Source organism: Prunus persica, chromosome G7 (assembly GCF_000346465.2).
Source record: "Prunus persica cultivar Lovell chromosome G7, Prunus_persica_NCBIv2, whole genome shotgun sequence".
In the NCBI taxonomy this organism is placed as follows: domain Eukaryota; kingdom Viridiplantae; phylum Streptophyta; class Magnoliopsida; order Rosales; family Rosaceae; genus Prunus; species Prunus persica.
In genome coordinates this window covers 15000053-15018857 of record NC_034015.1, presented here as the reverse complement: position 1 = coordinate 15018857, position 18805 = coordinate 15000053, and the positions used below count along the sequence as shown (strand labels likewise).

Below are 18805 nucleotides of genomic sequence, written 5' to 3'. Positions count from 1 at the left end.
AAAATGTAGGCCCAAAATAACAAATAGCCTAAAAAGTACAAAAACCCTAAAATCAAATCCTACAAACTACAAGTCACGACATCGCCGAATCTGCTGCGGAGACGGTGGCTTTGCTTTAGGATGGATGATATAACAAGATAAGCATGGGTATTTCTTTAACATAAAATAGTAGAACAGAAAAATATGAGTGGAGAGATACGAATTCAATTTCTCATCATTATGCTGAATATGTCCCCAATTTGGAACAAACACAGCCTTGACGTACCTGGTGAATTCAAAACGAACTTTTTTTTCCCGCTTTGAACAGGGCAAGACTTGAGTGCTCTGCTCAGAACTTTGTGGTTGCATGTCACTTATAAGCAAATAAAGGAAGTAGAGTACGTGCATAATAATTCAGTTATACAATTATTTCGCTGTGTGTTCGTTCAGCACCACACACTGCGATGCGAGCTATCCACCACATGTGAAAAGCAAATGGTATTTCTGATTGGCAAAAGACGTGTATATAATGCTGGCAGACATGCTGAATTGTTTAGTTAGTCAGAAGTTCACGTGGGTTCACTTGTTTGTTAAATCGTAGCTGAGAAGCTAAGTGCTTCAGTCATATAATTACTGTACTGTAAAGTAGATTGAAAAAGAGAGAAAATTAATCAAAGAAATCGTAAGCTTCTTCTCAAATTTTCTTGCTATGTCTTTATTAAACTTTGTTATCATGGTATCATAGTTAGGTTTTTTAATTTTTTAATGTGGAACTTTTTTATCTCATATTCTCACACATCTCCGCATGTATGGTGCATTTTCAAGCTTAACATGTGGACAACACATATTGAGTGACATAGAGTACGTGTGGCCGTTGAGCTTTCACACGTGAGCTAACCCGCTCTAATACCATGAAGGAAGTTGATGTTCTATAATAAAACCAATTGGCAATGGGGGAGAATAGCCCAACTCCTTATAAGTATTTTTGAGCAATGATGGCTCAAACCTGTTCTTGGTTCTCTGAGGGAGAAACATATTTTGGTTGGAGTGATTTTTTTTGTTTGTTTACTTTTAGTTTTTTAAGTTGGCACACGCAAGCAATTAGTTTTTTTTTCTTTCTAGAATTAAAAAAGATAATGAGTAGTTGTGTTCCATAAAAATAAGACACATTATCTGATTTTATTTTAAATTTAAAATTTTTTAAAATATGAAAAAGTGTGAATGTACCCTATTATCCTAATAATTAATAATTTTAATTCTTAATTTTTGCATTAATCAAAGGCGTTTTTTGATATTTTGAATGTTTCACCACTCTTTGCTTTTTGCTATATATATAGATTAATATATTATACCGTTAAAAGTTAAAAATAGAAAAGAAAAGAAAAGATGACATATTTATTTTTAAACTAATTTTGTCTCAAATCTTAGAGTAAATCTAAAAATGAGTAACCACAACTTCCTTGAATTATAAGGTATAGGAGAATGGTATGTTATTTTGTGTTTTTATCAATTAAACTCAAAATTTGTAATATACCCTAGTAATTATAGGCCAGGTCCTTTAGCCGTCCATGGTCAAGTGGGCCATTTTCAATAAATAAACAGATAAAATACCAAAATCAGATACTTAGGTAATTTATTTAACAGCAAGGGGTTTGTAACTCCAAGTTCGATTCTCCCTTCTTTAATAGCGATAGTATAAAAAATAAAAACAAAAATTATTTAAGTTGTGACAATAGAAATTTGCCTCAAATAGGTTATGCATGCATGTGCACTATTAATTAATTGTTTAGACGGAGGGATACTTCACTTTATTTTTTCTTCCTAAAATCACAAATGTTCTATTTGGTTTACCTTAGGTGCTAAGATTGGCCCTAGGGTTTTAATTTTGCTAAAGAAAATTAGGGTTCATGATGGTAAATTAATCGGACAGTTAAATGATGTTGGTGGAGAAAATGATTTAATTATGAAAGAAATGGTAAAATTGTAAGTTATAAGGTGCAACTAGTGATTGTTAGTCTAATACAATTATGCTGACGTGGATTGATTAAAATTCATTAGATTAATCTAGTGGTTGACATTCTTATAAATAAGTGTGAGTTTAATATGCTATCGCCCCTTTCAATAGGAAAGGACCTCAAAAAAAAAAAATAGAGGCTCGATTAGGAAAATGGGCGTAAAATAACCATTATACCCTTGCACAAATCAGGGTAATTGGAGATTTCGGTAAGACTGAGAACATGCAAAGACAAACATTATTGTTTTGGGTTACGCAAATTGAAAAACTTGCAAAGAGTTTAATCATGCCAGCGCTGCAGCCTCCATGAACTCTGCATCGTCCAACATAGCTTGTATAGTCTCAGGCAAAAGGCAAGCTTCAAAATCTACACTGCCTTCTTCAGCCCCAGGAAACACAGTCAACTTCCCATCCATGTTGTTGGCAGCTCCGCTTCGCACCGCAACTGGTCTCCCCCACCCGAAATCATTGCCATACACATTGAACCTCGGCGAGCTTCCTGTGAGCAATCCCACCATTTTTGGATCGCTGAACTTTGGAAGAAATATAGGGGCTTTTTCCCAACCCTGCAAGTACTTCCTCGCTTCTTCAGCTGTCAGGGAAGCGATTGTTTTGTTTATTTGCGAAGCGGCCCAGCCTAGTCCATGGTGTAGCAGCTCACTTGCACTGGATTTTACATTAACGCCTAGGACCCCATTTCCAAAGTATTCTTTTGGCAATGGTGGCTTCAACTTTTGCCTCAATCCTACCGCAATTAGATAAGTAACCTCTTGATTTGGATTGAGATGTCTGCAACGCGTTGTGGCTAGCCAAAGATGAGCCATGAGTGCTTGAAGAGTTGAGATGTTATTGTTGACCATTTCAGCATTGGCCTTTGCTTTGAGCTCTGCTAGTTTTTCTTTGGGAAAATGAAATACTACAGTTTGTAACGAATAGGAGGACGGTCCGATTATAAGATGCTTACTTCTGATTTCATCGTAGGACATGGGTAGGTGAATTGGGAGATCAATCAAGCTGTCATGATACTCACGACGGCCAAAAACAGGGCAAGGTTGAGAAATTTTATCAAAGCCAATACGAGAAATTTCAGACCAAGTGTTAAAGAAATGCCAAAAAGAGGTACCGTCCACAACCATGTGGTTTATGCTGCAACCAATAAAGAAGCCATCAAATAGCTCAGTCACTTGTACTGCAAGCAATGGTTTGGAAATGCCTTCGAAGTTCGGGACCTCATTGAGGGAAAAGAGATTAGAGACAATGTCAGCAGGGACATAAACAGAGTCAAGGATATCAGACACTTCGACACCATCGGCAGATGCATGGACGAACAAGGCTCCATCGCCATTACAGTTGATGGAAAAACAAGTGGTATTATCTTCGTCTTCAGTCACGGCTAGGCGGCCGGCAAGCGGGTAGAAGATGTTCAAGGTGTGGGAAAGAGAGGCTTTTAGGTGTTGTATCAAACTCTGGTTTGCTTCTTTCTCCACTGGTTTGTGGAAGAGAAGTCCCTTTTGGATGTAATCAAGTTGGATGAGTCGCAGGTCCCATGGAGTTAGCTCAATTCTCTGAGCTGGTAGCTGATCTTTATGGCTTGTTGGTCGGATGGTGCACGTCGAGATGCGCCGAATCTGATTCATTTCTCCCAGATTGTGAAATGTTGAAGCTTTGGTGATTGTGACGGAATGTGGTACTCATTATAAAAGGCTATGGCATTTCCATTATACTCAAACTGGCTCATGGCTCAGCGCATAAAATCAATAGCAGATACGCACAAACAAACGCATAAAATCAATAGCAGATACGCACATAATTTATTTTAAGTAGGATGGGTGTTTTTTTCTAAAAGGCCATGACAAGCATGGGTGCTTTTCAAAACATAATAATAATATAATAAAAGTTCCAAAGCATAATTAATTTCTTCTGAATGCATTGAAAAAAATAATGTTGATTTAATGCACCAAACAGATCAGCTCACTGCATCCCACCACCTAACCTTACCTGCACTGTTGCGATGCTCACCGAACCCGAATCTCATGAGCAGGAATTCGTACTTGAACCTCTTCTTACATACCACTTGAGTAATAGCTACTTGGTAATCTCATTCTCATGAGAGCATTTAACTTTTTGAAAGAAAAAAAAATTCCCTTAATTCGAAGGACACCAGTTTGTTAGTATTATGAATGAGAATTTGACGGTTAAGTTTGATTATGAACTGAGAGTGGTGAAGTTTCTACATATTAAGATGAGGGATTTCAAGCAACATACATCTCAATGGACATGTGCAAAGTAAATTCATCATTTTCTAAATATAACTGCTTGATTCAGTTGGTTAACCTAGTAAATTTCACCAACCTTGAAATTAAGCACACTGACAAACTTTAATTTGCAAGCCAATTTCAAAAGCAGGGCACTTCATGTGAGCACAGCCTTCATGAATTCTGCATCGTCGGCCATAGCTCGAAGAGTCTCAGTCAAAAGGCAAGCTTCAAAATCAATACTTCCATCTTCTGGCCCAGGAAACACTGTCAGCTTCCCAAGCTTTCTCTCTGGAATTCCGCTTCGCACAGCAACCGGGCTTCCCCATCCAAAATCATTACCATACACATTGAACCGCGGCGAGCTTCCTGTGACCAATTCCACATTTGTTGGTTCCCCCAGCATATTTGAAAGAAATGTAGGAGCTTTTACCCAATCCTCCATGTACTTCCTCGCTTCTTCAGCTGTCAGGGAAGCAATTGTCTTGTTTATTTGGGAAGCCGCCCAGCCTAGCCCATGTTCTAGCAGCTCCCCTGCAGTGCACTTGACAATAACGCCTAGAAGGGCATTCCCGAGGTACTCTTTTGGCAATCGTGGATTCAATCTTTGCCTCAATCCCACCGCAACGCGATAAGCAACCTCTTGATCTGGGTTCAGATGTCTGCCGCGTGTTATCGCCCGCCAAAGATGAGCCATGAGTGCTTGAAGGGATGAGATGCTAATGTTACTGTCAATGGTGCCCATCTCAGCATTGGCCTTGGATTTGAGCCATGCAACTTTTTCTTTGGGAAAATGAAACACTACCCTTTGTAAAGAATCTGAAGATGAACCATGTCCAATTATAAGCTGCTTGCTCTTGATTTCATTGACATAGGAGGAGGGTAGGTGAATTGGGAGATCAATCACCCCTTCATAAAATTGGCGGCCCAAAACAGGATGAGGTTTATAAATTTTATCATAACCGCCAAGACGAGATATTTCAGACCAAGTATTGAAGAAATGCCAGAAAGAGGTACCGTCAGCAGCCGTGTGGTTTATGCTGCAACCAATAAAGATGCCATCAACAAGCTCAGTCACTTGTGCTGCAAGCAATGGTTTCGAAATGCCTTCGTAGTTCCAAGCCTCCTTCATAGAGAAGAGGTTGTTAACAATGTCATCTGGAACATAAACAGAGTCAAGGATATCAGCCATTTTGACCCCGTCAGCAGCTGCATGAACAAACAAGGCTCCATCGCTATTACAGTTGATGGAAAAACAAGTGGTGTTATCTTCATTTTCGATCACAGCTAGGCGGCCGGCAAGCGGGTAGAAGATGTTCAAGGTTTGGGAAAGAGTGGCTTGTAGGTGTTGAATCAAGCTGTTGCTCTGTTCTAACTCTGCTGGTTTTTGAAAGAGAAGCCCCTTTTGGATATAATCAAGTTGGATTAGGCGCAAATCCCATGGAGTTAACTCAATTCTATGAATTAGCTGATCATTATGATTTGTTGGTCGGATGGTGTTTGTGGAGATATGCCAAATCCGAGTCATTTTGCCCAGATTGATTGCCTCCCACACTTTTGAAAGGCTCTTGGTAGTGTTTGAATATAGTGTAGTTGGCTACCCAATTTTGGTCAACAATAAACAAACACAGAAAAATCGAATATTATATGTAATAAATTTATTTAAGTATGGACGGTGGCTTTGCTTAAGTTTGATGATATAACAAGATAAGCATGGATATTTCTTTAACATAAAATAGTAGAACAGAAAAGGAAAAGATATACAGCAAAACATAAAACAAACATAAGCAAGATGAAAGAAGTTTAGTTACTTGGTCCAGACTCTAATCACATTATTCTGGTCAAGGTACTTCTTGTTGCAGTTCGAGTATTGCCGGACTTGATCTGTGTCTACTTTCTGTGAGCTGCCCTTGGACACTTTGTTGGCTTGGTAAAATTTGTGCCGGTACGAAGATGATTTTAATAATAATAATAATTCTCAATAGAATTGTAATAATCAAATACAATAACAAATTTATAGGAAATTAATGTATATCAATAAACATAAATAGAAATATTGACAACTTTAGCGATTGAGGCTTGCAAGAATTGCAATGTCCTAAAGATAGATTTCGCCCCTATACTCAATGGCGGACTTATGAATTTTTATAGACGTAGGCTAAATTTTATTTGGCTTTTTATCACAAAACGTCTCTGACGTTCACGAAACTATCAGATTGCTTCCTTAAAGTTTTTTTGTATCACTTGTGGTCCCTAACGTTAATATGGGTGCTCTTAAATAGTCCATATTATGACTTTCTATCAAAAAAATCGTTAAATCTCATTATGTGTGATCACGTGCCCATTTTATGAGGATATAATCATCAGACCAACTCCCTTTGCCGCCAATTAAACATTTCCCTCTATCTCTTGTTGGAATTGGCGGGCCAGAAGGACTTTATATATGGGTTTTTGTGTTTAGGGCGCAACTAAAGCTACAGTTGCATTTTCACATCCTAAAAGAATGTCTTACTCTGGACGAAGAATAAGCGAGCGCTGAAAATGGAAGGAAAGAACATGAACAAATTGAACTACAAACAACACACGTTGAATAAATTGAACCAACTCCAGTTACATCATCAAAAACCACTTCCATACATAAAAAATCACTTTAAATGACAAACCACAATCACACACTGACAACAACCAAAGCAACAAAACAATAAACAAACCCCCATATTTAAATATTACACAAACTAGTCAAATATGGACCACACCCAAAGCATAACAAAAAATCCTCATCACAGAAGCAAAAGATTCTCAACAAACACAAAAGAATACTTCGAAATGAACACTTTGCTTTTGAATTTTCAAAAGATTCTTACCTTTATATTTTGCAGCCTTTCACCCTTTTCGATGGTTTTATTTGCCTCATCCATCTTCTCTCAATCACTATTAGGAGATTCTTGCTTCTAATTTCACTTTTGCCGATCAGCTTTACCGCCCAATTTCCCACACCATTGAAAAATCCGATTTCTCAAAAATGAATTTGAGGGGTAAGGAGGTAAAAGGGAGTTGGTCTGATGATTATGTCTCTTATAAATGGGCGCGTGATCTTATGTCATGAGATTTAATGAATTTTTTAACGAGAAGTTATAGTAGGGATTATTTAAGAGCATTTATATTGACGTCAGGGATCATGAGTGACATAAAAAAACTTTAAGGATGCAATCTGATAGTTTCGCAAATGTCAATGACGTTTTGTGATAAAAAAACCTTTATTTTTTACAGGAGATATATTATAAGCCTTTTTACTCTTGAAACAAAAATGTAAATAAAATTTTATAAATCAAACAAGACCACATTACGAGCAAATAACACAAAGAAGTCAAAAATATAAATAAATATCAAATCAAACACATTGTTCAACTACTTGAGATCCAAGTTGAGTAGGTTCATCAGGAATTGAAGTATCAACATCAGATGCAGAAGGTGTATCCTTGTTATCGTTACCACTTTTTTTGAAGAATGAATAAATAGTTTTTCCTCTCTTTGCTGGTCTATTATCATCATGTGACATGATATCCTAACAAGAAATATTAGATACCAAAAATCATAAATATCAATTAATAATTCAAGTTGTAAAAATAAAACATATATAACAAGTTTTCACCCAAACCCTAAATCATAAAAACTTAACAACAACAATTAAAATTGGAAATTGAAAATTGAATAAAAAAAAAAGAGAAAAACTTACCAAGATTGAAGAACCCACTGAAGATAAGTTGGTCCAATTTTTTAGAGGGGGAGAGTTATTTCTTCTAGGCTTTGAAGGTTCAAATATGGCGTTTTAGGTGGCTAGAAGAAAAATTCTGATGTTTGCTTTTAATCAAATTTATATAGGTTATGCATTGCATGTTTACTATTTCATATATGCTTTAAGGGTGGGTTTATTTCTACATAGAGGGTTGGGCTTGTTTTAAATAGAGGGCTAGACTATTATTTACTTTACCTAGATTTGGCTTATACCACTAAGCCTACAAAAAAAAAAATCAGCACTGCCCTGGAGCTCACTCTAGCCCAAGTGTAGATCCACCCTTACTTGTCCTTATGCTAAATTGAAGCACTTCAATTTAAGACTATGACGAACCAATTTTATATTTGTACTCTCAAGATTAGACCCATAATTGATCACAATAGTAAAACTAGCGCACAAGGGAATACTCTGTTTTTCCACGGGTAAGAATTTATATACAAAGAGGAACCTGTTGGGTTTATATAAAACCTAAACATCATTCTTAAAACAAACAATCGTGGCTGTTTCCAACATATGCAACTTCTTATCATAATTATATGGTATTTTCTGAGAATACCAAACGGTGGCTTGTTCAAATGACAACCAACACTTGCAATAACTACAAAGCAAACCTAAGATTTTTCATTCAATAATAAAATTAAATATTATAATATAAACTATTATATTATTAAATTTCCAACACACTTCACTAGCTTTATGTTGGAAGAGATGGATATTTGGTGGGTAGCCGCACAGTTGGATACAAGGTCTCCTTGTCTGATCAGCAAGGAGAGATAATTTTGATACAGTTGATTCTTTTTGCAGCAAAAGCAAATTATTCTTTCCTTTGGTTTGTTGTAAGGATCTGCTACATGTTTGTATTTGGTGTGTATAGTTTGCTATTTTGTTTATGAGTTGCTTCACATGATTTGTATGTGAAGCAAAGAAAAGAAAATGGAAAACCAAATCCCATGTGAAAAGAAAATTAAATTACTTAAACATTTGGATCAATACAAATCTCATATCAACCTGGTATCAGAGCATGTTGCGGGTGATTTGAATATGATTCTACCTCCTTATCTACATCAGCTAGCCTCAATTGTTTTGGGGAGGCAGGGCCACAGTGTAAACTTTCGAACAAAGTTTATAGGGAGTGCTGAAGGCTTGGGTGCCACGACAACTTCAAGTGTGCCTCAGCGAGTAGATATATTAATTGTCATTACCCCCACCAAAAGCAACCATAAGTAGCATGAGCCACTTTAGATATTAATTCATCAACAAGTAAATATAAAACAAAATTAGACAAAAGATTCACAGAATCAGCAATGTCTTTTAGCTTGCTTTGTCAACACAAAGAGATTTTGAATTTGCTGGGCATCCTCTTGCCAAAAATCCTAGCTCAGCAATTGGCTATTTAAAATAAGGTGGTATATAAATGTAATATGAATAGTATTTTTGAATAATTTAAGATCTGGTCACACAAGCGAAAGATTGATTGAATTCCAAAAAAATACCCTACCGTACATTTTATTTATCCTTAATTATATTGAAAATCCCTAAATTAAAATGAGAAATAACGCAGATCCTAAAGGAAATATGATTATACATTTCTCAATTATGATGAAACTGAGCAATACCAAAATGCACCCACCATATGGTATAGTGCACACAGGCAAATTTTTTATTCAGTTACACACATTGGCATACATTATTGCTTTTACACAAATTGACACACATTTTTTTATTTTTCACACAAGAAATACTAGAGAGCGAGAAATCAAACACAAGACTTCGGATTCAGGGATATATACCCTTAATTACTTAAGCTACAGCCTCCATGAACTCTGCATCGTCCATCATAGTTTGTATAGTCTCAGGCAAAAGGCAAGCTTCAAAGTCTATGCTTCCTTCTTCAGCCCCAGGAAACACTGTTAACTTCCCATCCATTTTGTCACCAGCTCCACTTCGAACAGCAAGTGGTCTCCCCCACCCAAAATCATTACCATACACATTGAACCGAGGAGAGCTTCCTGTAAGTAATCTGGCCAACAATGTTGGGTTCCTCATATTCGGAATAAGTGTAGGTTTATTTACCCAATCCACCAAGTCATTCCTCGCTTGTTCAGGTGTCAGGGAGGAAATTTTTTTGTTTATTTGGGAAGCTGCCCAGCCAAGTCCATTTTGTAGCAGCTCACTTGCAATGGCGGTCACATTAACGCCTATAATCGCAGTCCCGAGGTACTCTTTTGGCAACGTTTCAGGCTCCCATCTTTGCCTCAACCCTATTGCAAACCGATAGTTAACCTGCTGATCAGGTTGGAGATGCCTGGCACGTGTCGTGGCTTGCCAAAGATGAGCCATGAGTGCCTGAAGAGATGAGATGTTACTGGTTGTGCCCATCTCAGCATTGGCCTTTGCTTTGAGCTTTGCTATTTTTTCTTTGGGAAAGTGAAACACTACCCTTTGTAAGAAAGCATTGAAAGAAGACGATTTGATTATAGGCTCACCAATGATTTCACTATAGGAGAAGGGTAAGTGAACTGGGAGATCAATTACCCCGTCAAGAAACTGTCGGCCAAAAACGGGACGAGGTTGCAAAATTTTATGGGAGCCAGAACGAGAGATTTCTGCCCAAGTATTAAAGAAATGCCAGAAAGAAGTACCGTCGGCAACCAGGTGGTTTAGGCTGCAACCGATAAAGATGCCATCTAGAAGCTCCGTCACTTGTGCTGATAGAAGTGGTTTCGAAACTCCTTCGTAGTTTCGAACTTCATTTAAGGAAAAGAGGTTGAAGATGACGTGATCAGGAATGTAAGGGTTAAGGATATCAGCCACCTTGACGCCGTCAGCAGCTGCATGGACAAACTCAGCTCCTGCACCGTTACACTTGATGGAGATAGAAACAGTGCTATCTTCAGCATTTTCAGATACAACCAGGCGGCCAGCAAGCGGGTAAAAGATGTTCAAGGTGAGGGAAAGAGAGTCTTTTAGGCGTTGTACTAGGCTGACATTGCTGTCTTCTGTCTCAGCTGATTTGTGGAAGAGAATCCCCTTTTGAATGTAATCAAATTGGATTAATCTCAGATCCCATGGAGTTAACTCAATTTTAGGAGCTGTTAATTGATCGTCCTGAGTTGTTGGTCTGACCGTGGTTGTGGAGATATGCAAGATCTGAGTCATTTTTCCCCGATTGATTGAAGATAATGGAACAAAGTTATATAGAAAGCTACACCATATTTTCACTGTGCATGGTACTCATTATAATTTATAAAAGGCTATGGCATTTCCATTATGCTCAAACTGGCTCATGGCTCAACCTATAAAATCAATAGCAGATACGCACATAATTTATTTTAAGTAGGATGGGTGTTTTTTTTAACAGGCCATGATAAGCATGGGTGTTTTTTTTTTTAAATTTTATAAACATAATAATAATATAATAAACAGTAGTAAAGAAAAATATATAAACCAGCGAGATAATCTATTAACTACTAGGGCATGGTTCCAAATGATTTGCTGCATCACTGAATGCATTGAAAAAAAAAATGTTGATTAATTCACCTCAAGTCCCAGACAGATCATGAGCTCACTGCATCCCTCCACCTAACCTTACCTGCACCATTGCGATGCTCGAGCGAACCCGAATCTCATGAGATTAGGCTTTTTTGTATTTTATTTTATTATGATCTGAGAGTGGTGAAGTTTCTACTTATTAAGATGAGGGATTTCAAGCAACTTACATCACTATTCCAATTTACGTACGTAGAACTTATTAAAAACCAAAGAACTTTAGCTATTTCAAATGCATGAAATTTATTACAAGCCAAAAACAAAACGTTGTTAATAAACTTTAATGCCTTCTATCCCAATGCTACATTAACAAAACGTTGTCATTACCCCACCAAAAGCAGCCATAAAGTAGCATGAGCCATTTTAGATATTAATTCATCAAAAAGTAAATATAAAGCAAAATTAGACAAAAGATACAAAAATGTAGGCCCAAAATAACGAACAGCCTAAAAATACAAAAACCCTAAAATCAAACTCTACAAACAAGAAGTCGCGACATCGCCGGATTCGCCGCGGGACGGCAGCTTTGCTTAAGATGAATGATATAACAAGATAAGCACGAGTGTTTCTTAAACACAAACCTTTTTTTCCCTCTTTGAACAGGGCAGGACTTGAGTGCTCTGCTCAGAACTTTGTGGTTGCATGTTACTTATAAGCAAATAAAGGAAGTAGAGTACGTGCATAATAATTCAGTAGTACAATTATTTCGCTTTCTGTTCAGCACCACAACTGCGATGCCAACTATCCACCACATGTGAAAGCAACTGGTATTTCTGATTGGCAAAAGACGTGTATATAATGCTGACATGACATGCTGAATTGTTTAGTTAGTCAGAAGTTCACTTGGGTTCACTTTTTCTTTTTCATTTTTTGGCGAAAGAAGAACTCATTGATAACAATTAAGAGTATACAACAATGTCAACTTTTACAATTGATTCCAGCGAGAAGGGAACCTCTTCAATCCAAGTTACCATAGTATTACAATTAAGTGTATGCCTAGCTAGAAAATGAGCTACTTGGTTACACCCTCTTGGACTAAAAGAGATAGTAACTTCTTCAAAGTGTTGCAGACTCCTCTTAATATCATCAATAAGATGCCCATCTGATGCCCACGACTCTTCCTCATCCTTCTTTACATCATTTACCACCCCTTGTGAATCAGACTCAATTAAAATAGAAGAAAAGCCAGCATCCCGAGCAAATTTCATCCTGAAATGAAGCGCCATGATCTCTGCATGTTTAGATGAGGTGGCAGTGGCAAGAGGAAAGGCCATAGCCGCAATCACTTCCCCTTTATCATTTCTAACAACATCACCAATTCCACCCACACCTGTTTTGGGAATAAAAACAGCATCAGCTTCAGTTTATATTTACCAACAGGAGGAGGAGACCATTTGGTTGGTTTCTCTACAATTAATTTAGGTTCCCCTTTCACAAGACTTCCATATTCATCAGCCAAGTAATAAGCTCTATTGAACATCACATCTTGTGCACTAGAACGACCTTCAATAACACAACTTTATTTTTGTTTTGCCATAAATTCCAGCAGATATATAAAAACAAGCGCATTTCATACTTCGAAAGATACATAGTGGCAATTTCAAACGAATCCCTATAATTGGAAAAGTGTAACCCTGTAAAAACCTTCATGAACAGCACTTTTTTTCAAACTTTTTAGGCATTGGGACAACTCCACAAAGCATGAATTACACTCTCAGAATTCACATTACAAATGGGGCAAGAGTCATCAGAAATTATTTTTCTTTATAACAAATTAGGTCTACAAGGAAGATAATTTTTAATAGATTTCCAATTAAAATATAAGAGTTTTTGTGGTACCTCTTGGGACCAAACTTTTCTCCAGAAAGCACTTCGTATTCTTGGTTCCAAACTTCATTTAAGGAAAAGAGGTTGAAGACAACGTGATGAGGAATGTAAGGGTTAAGGATATCAGCCACGTTGACGCCGTTAGTAGCTGCATGGACAAACTCAGCTCCTGCACCGTTACACTTGATGCAAATAGAAACAATGCTATCTTCAGCATTTTCAGATACAACCAGGCGGCCAGCAAGCGGGTAAAAGATGTTCAAGGTGTGGGAAAGAGAGTATTTTAGGCGTTGTACCAAGCTGACATTGCTGTCTTCGGCATCCCCTTTGCCTTCGGCACCCTCGTACCTAGGTACATCGCCTTTGCAACATGCAAGTCTTGTGCCTTTTGCATCCCTTGCCTTCAGCACCCCCGTGCCTAAGCACATTGTCATGCAACATGCAAGCTTTGTGCCTTCGGCATCCCCTTTGCCTTCGACATCATCGTGCCTAGGCATATTGCCCTGCGACATACAAGATTTGTGCCTTCGACACCCCCGTACCTAAGCACATTGCCTTGCAACATGTAAGTTTTGTGCCTTCGGCAACCTCCATTGCCTTCAGCACCCCAATGCATGAGCACATTATCTTGCAACATGCAAGTCTTGTACCTTCAACACCCCCCATCACCCTCTGCCCTTCATGCCCTTCGGTACCCTTACATAACACAGTAAGGACTTACCCAGGGACTTGGAGGACTATGGGTAATGCACTATACAGCTTGAAAGATGAGCTGTGGTGTTACTCGGCTAGTGCACTTAAAATTACAAGTCCCCAACTAAGAAGTACATTCTTACTCACGAACTTGGGGGACTACTGTTTGTACCGTGACTAACCGAGCAACTGGTTAGGCTAGATCATCAACGTGCCATGCTTTGAGAGGTCATCACCTTAGCCAAAGAAGCTTTATCATAAGTCACAACTCCAAGCAAGGCAAGGAGTCCCACATTGAGAGACTACAAGAAGTGCCCCTCATCTATAAAATGAGACCACTCTCCACTTAGGAAGGGATCACTGGGCTGGGCTTCTCACTTGTTATATTTATCTGTGGGTCTAACTCCATGTACAAATGTAAATACACATTATTATCATAATGAAAATATACTTCTCCGGGACGTAGCCCATTCATTAAGGGTGAACCGCGTATATATCGTCTTCCGTATATTTACCGTTTGCCCTAATCTTCACACACATGCTGAACGTCCTCACTTCACCCATCATCCATCACACTACGTCACTAAGTTGGATTCAATCTTGGTTGAACCATTTTTGAGAGGCTATGGCATTTCCATTTACTCAAACTGGCTCATGGCTTAACGCATAAAATCAATAGCAGATACGCACAAAATTTATTTTAAGTAGGATGGGTGTTTTTTTTTCTAAAAGGCCATGATAAGCATGAGTGTTTTTTAAAAACATAATAATAATATAATAAACAGTAGTATAGAAAAATATATAAACCAGCGAGATAATCTATTGACTACTGGGGCATTGTCCCAAATGATGAGCTGCATCACTGAATGCATTGAAAAAAATAATGTTGATTAATTCACCTCAAGTCCCAAACAGATCAGCTCACTGCATCCCACCACCTAACCTTACCTACACCATTGCGATGCTCGAGCGAACCCGAATCTCATGAGATTAGGTTTTTTTATATTTTATTTTAATCTCATGAGATTAGGCTTTTTTTTAATATGTTTATTTGAGGGATATTTTTATAGAGCCCACTCTGTATGTATTTCACTAATCCTAACAATCTATTTTGTAGATATTCATTCAAAAATTATCTCTACAAAAAATCATTTGAATCCGATATCATTTGACCACTCAATTGAATTATTGAAATTTTAGTACATGTTCATTGATTTTGTAGGACACAATCATATTATTCTGGTCAAAGTACTTCTTGTTGCAAGTTCGAGTATTGCCGGACTTGATCAATGTCTACTTTCTGTGAGCTGCCCTTGGACACTTTGTTGGCTCTGTAAAATTTGTGCCGGTACGAAGATTGTTGATTTTTTTAGCTCAAATTGAAGGCTTTGTTTTTGTTGCTTTTAGTAAGCCCTTGGCTATGTTGGTTATCAGCCATCGGAAATATGAATTTAAAGATAATAATAATTCTCAATAGAATTGTAATAATCAAATATAATAACAAATTCATATGAAATTAATGTAAATTAATAAACACAAATAGAAATACTGACAACTTTAATCAATAAACTCAACTTTTATACTTTTATTTTTGCCTCGGGCCTTCAAAATCAATAGACCGGCCCTGATGTAGCATGACCTCCATAAACTCTTTGTCGTCCTTCATAGCTTGTAGAGCCTCTGGAAAAAGGCAAGCTTCAACATCAATACTTCCTTCTTCAGCCCCAGGAAACACTGTTAGCCTCCCATTTGTTTTGTCTGCCGCTCCGCTTCGCACAGCAAGTGGCCTCCCCCACCCAAAATCATTCCCAAATACGTTAAACCGCGGCGAGCTTCCTGTAAGCAATGCAGAACTTGTTGAAATATTACTTATATTTGAAACAAATATTGGGGTTTTCACCCATTCCTCCAAGGACTTCCTCGCTTCGTCAGCTGTTAGGGAAGCAATCTGTTCTTTTATTTGCAAAGCCGCCCAGCCTAGTCCATGATGTAGAAGCTCTCCAGCAGTGGACTTGACAAGAACCGCTTTAACCGCATTCCCGAGGTATTCTTCTGGCAATGGTGGCTTCAATCTTTGTCTCAATCCCACCATAACCCGATAAATAATCTCTTGATCAGGGTTGAGATTTCTACTACGGGTTGCAGCCCGCCATAGATGAGCCATGAGGGCTTGGAGGGATGAGATGTTATTGATGCCAATCTCAGCATTGGCCTTGGATTTGAGCTCTGCTACCTTTTGTTTTGAAAAATGAAAGAGTACCCTTTGTAATGACTCTGAAGACCTCCTAACAAGCTTCCTTGTAATTTCACCATAGGAGAAGGGTAACTGAACTGGGAGATCAATTACGCTGTCAAGAAATTGGCGACCAAAAAAGGGAGGAGGTTGAGAAATGTTATTACAGCCAGCACTAGAGATTTCAGACCAAGTATTGAAGAAATGCCAGAAAGAAGTACCATCCACAACCGCGTGGTTTATGCTGCAACCGATAAAGATGCCATCAACCAGTTCAGTTACTTGCACCGCAAGCAATGGTTTCGAAATGCCTTCATAGTTCCGAACTGCATTCAAGGGAAAGAGGTGGTACACAATTTCATCAGGAATGCAAAGAGGCCCAAGGATATCGGCCACTTTGACACAGTCAGCAGTTGCGTGGACAAACTGGGCTCCGGCGCCATTACAGTTGATGAAAAAACATGTGGTGTTGTTATCTTCATTTTCGATCGGGGCTAGGCGGCCAGCAAGTGGGTAGAAGATGTCCAAGGTGCGGGAAAGGGAGGCTTTTAGGTGTTGTACCAAGTTGTTGCTCTGTTCTTGATCTGCTGGTTTGTGGAAGAGAAGTCCCTTTTGGTTGTAATAGATTTGGATGAGCTGCAGATCACATGGAGTTAACTGAATTCTACGAGCTAAGTGATCATTCTCAATTGTTGGTTGGATGGTACTTGTGGAGATATGCCGAATCTGAGTCATTTTTCCCCAATTTGGACAGCACAGAGTTTAAATGTTTAAGCTGGTGAATCTGATGGTGATAAATAGCTAAACGTGATTTTCTTTATATAAAATTATTATGACTTTTTCATTACTTTAACAAATGTCTGATTGAAGAGTTGGTGACAAGGGGCCACTGCTATTTTCAATGATTTCAAACTGCTCCTAATATGAGGTCAAAAATATTCAAGCAACGATATATGACTTTATTTTATGGCGATTGAAGAGATGGGCCCAACCAAACCATATAAAATTTATCCCAAAAACAAACATCCAATAGGATCCAAACCTAATTTTCTTTTAAAAATTTATAAATAAATTATTTGGCCTCATCACATCAATAATGTATTTTATTTATATTATTATTACTATCTAACATCAGGAATGTGTTCTCATCGTATCAAACAAGGATCGTCTCTTTGAAGAGTAGGTGGTGAGTGGAGACTGACTAATGTCATGATGATAAAAGGGTACAACCATTCACGTGTCTCTTTGGGCTTTTACATGTGGGTTAAGTCGCTTTGATATCATGAAAAAAATTGAGATTCTATTTCAAAATAAATTGGCAATGAAAAGAGTAGTTTAACTCTTTATAAGCCTTTGTTAGGTTTTTCAATTTTCTAATATGAGATTTTTTTACCTTCACATTCTCACAGGGAAATAATTTATTCATGTGGGAGAGGGCCGGTCTTGAGATTTTGAAGGCCCTGTGCAAACTTTAAATTAGGGCCTCACATAAGTTAACACAAACTTACATCATTATGTAAGAGCAACTCCACCCATTTGCCCTTAGCCATGGTAAAGGGGGAGCTAGGGCAGCCACTATTCACGTGAATAGTGGTTGCCCTTGCAAATAGTATTTTGTGTTTCCACCCATTGCCATGGCTAAGAGCAATTACTATTCATTTTTTTATTTTTTTCACAAATTTTTTAATGAAAATAATTAATTTGGATAATATTTTCGGATAAGATTTCCGGGTTCCTACGTGTCAAGACTATTCATAATTGGATAAAATTTCCGGATAAGATTTTTGGATTCAAATTTCGGATGAATTTCAAAATTCAAAATTCAGATAAATTTTTGGGTTCAAATTTCAGATGAATTTCAAAATTCAAATTTCAGATAAAATTGGGTTCAAATTTCGGATGAATTTCAAAATACAAATTTGGGTTTAAATTTCGGATGAATTTCAAATTTCAGATAAGATTTTCATCCAATCAAATCAAGCCACGTGGCATGTCTATCTTGCTAAAATTTTCTATAAAACCAGAGGCTCAGCTCATACCTCTCACACCACATCTTTCTATATTTTCATTTCTCAGAGTTTAGAATTCATACTCCATTAATTCTCAATGGAAGATTTTAGGAGATGCTTGGAGAGACAAGAGCGAGAAATAAATGAGAGAAACCGTAGAGCAGATAAAATCAATGAGTTGCAGAGACAAGTCGATGAACAAGTTGTCATAGCAGTGGCTTTGCAAGATGAAGAGAACCAAGGTCACCGTCGTGGTTCACAAGTCGGCCGCCGCCGAAATGTGGACAGACATAGGCATTCTCGAGGTAAGAATCTTTTAGAAGATTATTTTATCCCAACTTCTTTGTACTCTGATGTTGATTTTCGAAAGCAATTTAGAATGCAACCTCATTTGTTCAATAAAGTCATGCATGATATTTGCAATTATGATGCATACTTTGTTCAAAAGTG

General features: G+C 37.7%; 4 protein-coding genes across 4 annotated transcripts; all 4 read right to left on the bottom strand.

Annotated features, from left to right (window-relative positions):
- On the bottom strand, positions 2114-3843 carry LOC18770410 (uncharacterized acetyltransferase At3g50280). The gene has a single exon (XM_007204280.2). It carries the CDS (start codon positions 3628-3630, stop codon positions 2278-2280), a length of 1353 nt encoding a protein of 450 aa, XP_007204342.1. The 5' UTR covers positions 3631-3843; the 3' UTR covers positions 2114-2277.
- On the bottom strand, positions 4139-6218 carry LOC18771034 (uncharacterized acetyltransferase At3g50280). Its single transcript, XM_020567669.1, has one exon. It carries the CDS (start codon positions 5774-5776, stop codon positions 4406-4408), a length of 1371 nt encoding a protein of 456 aa, XP_020423258.1. The 5' UTR covers positions 5777-6218; the 3' UTR covers positions 4139-4405.
- Positions 9610-11242, bottom strand: LOC18770233 (uncharacterized acetyltransferase At3g50280). Its single transcript, XM_020568715.1, has one exon. It carries the CDS (start codon positions 11201-11203, stop codon positions 9845-9847), a length of 1359 nt encoding a protein of 452 aa, XP_020424304.1. The 5' UTR covers positions 11204-11242; the 3' UTR covers positions 9610-9844.
- On the bottom strand, positions 15603-17147 carry LOC18770308 (uncharacterized acetyltransferase At3g50280). Its single transcript, XM_007203605.2, has one exon. The coding sequence runs from the start codon at positions 17079-17081 to the stop codon at positions 15699-15701; it is 1383 nt and encodes a 460-aa protein (XP_007203667.2). The 5' UTR covers positions 17082-17147; the 3' UTR covers positions 15603-15698.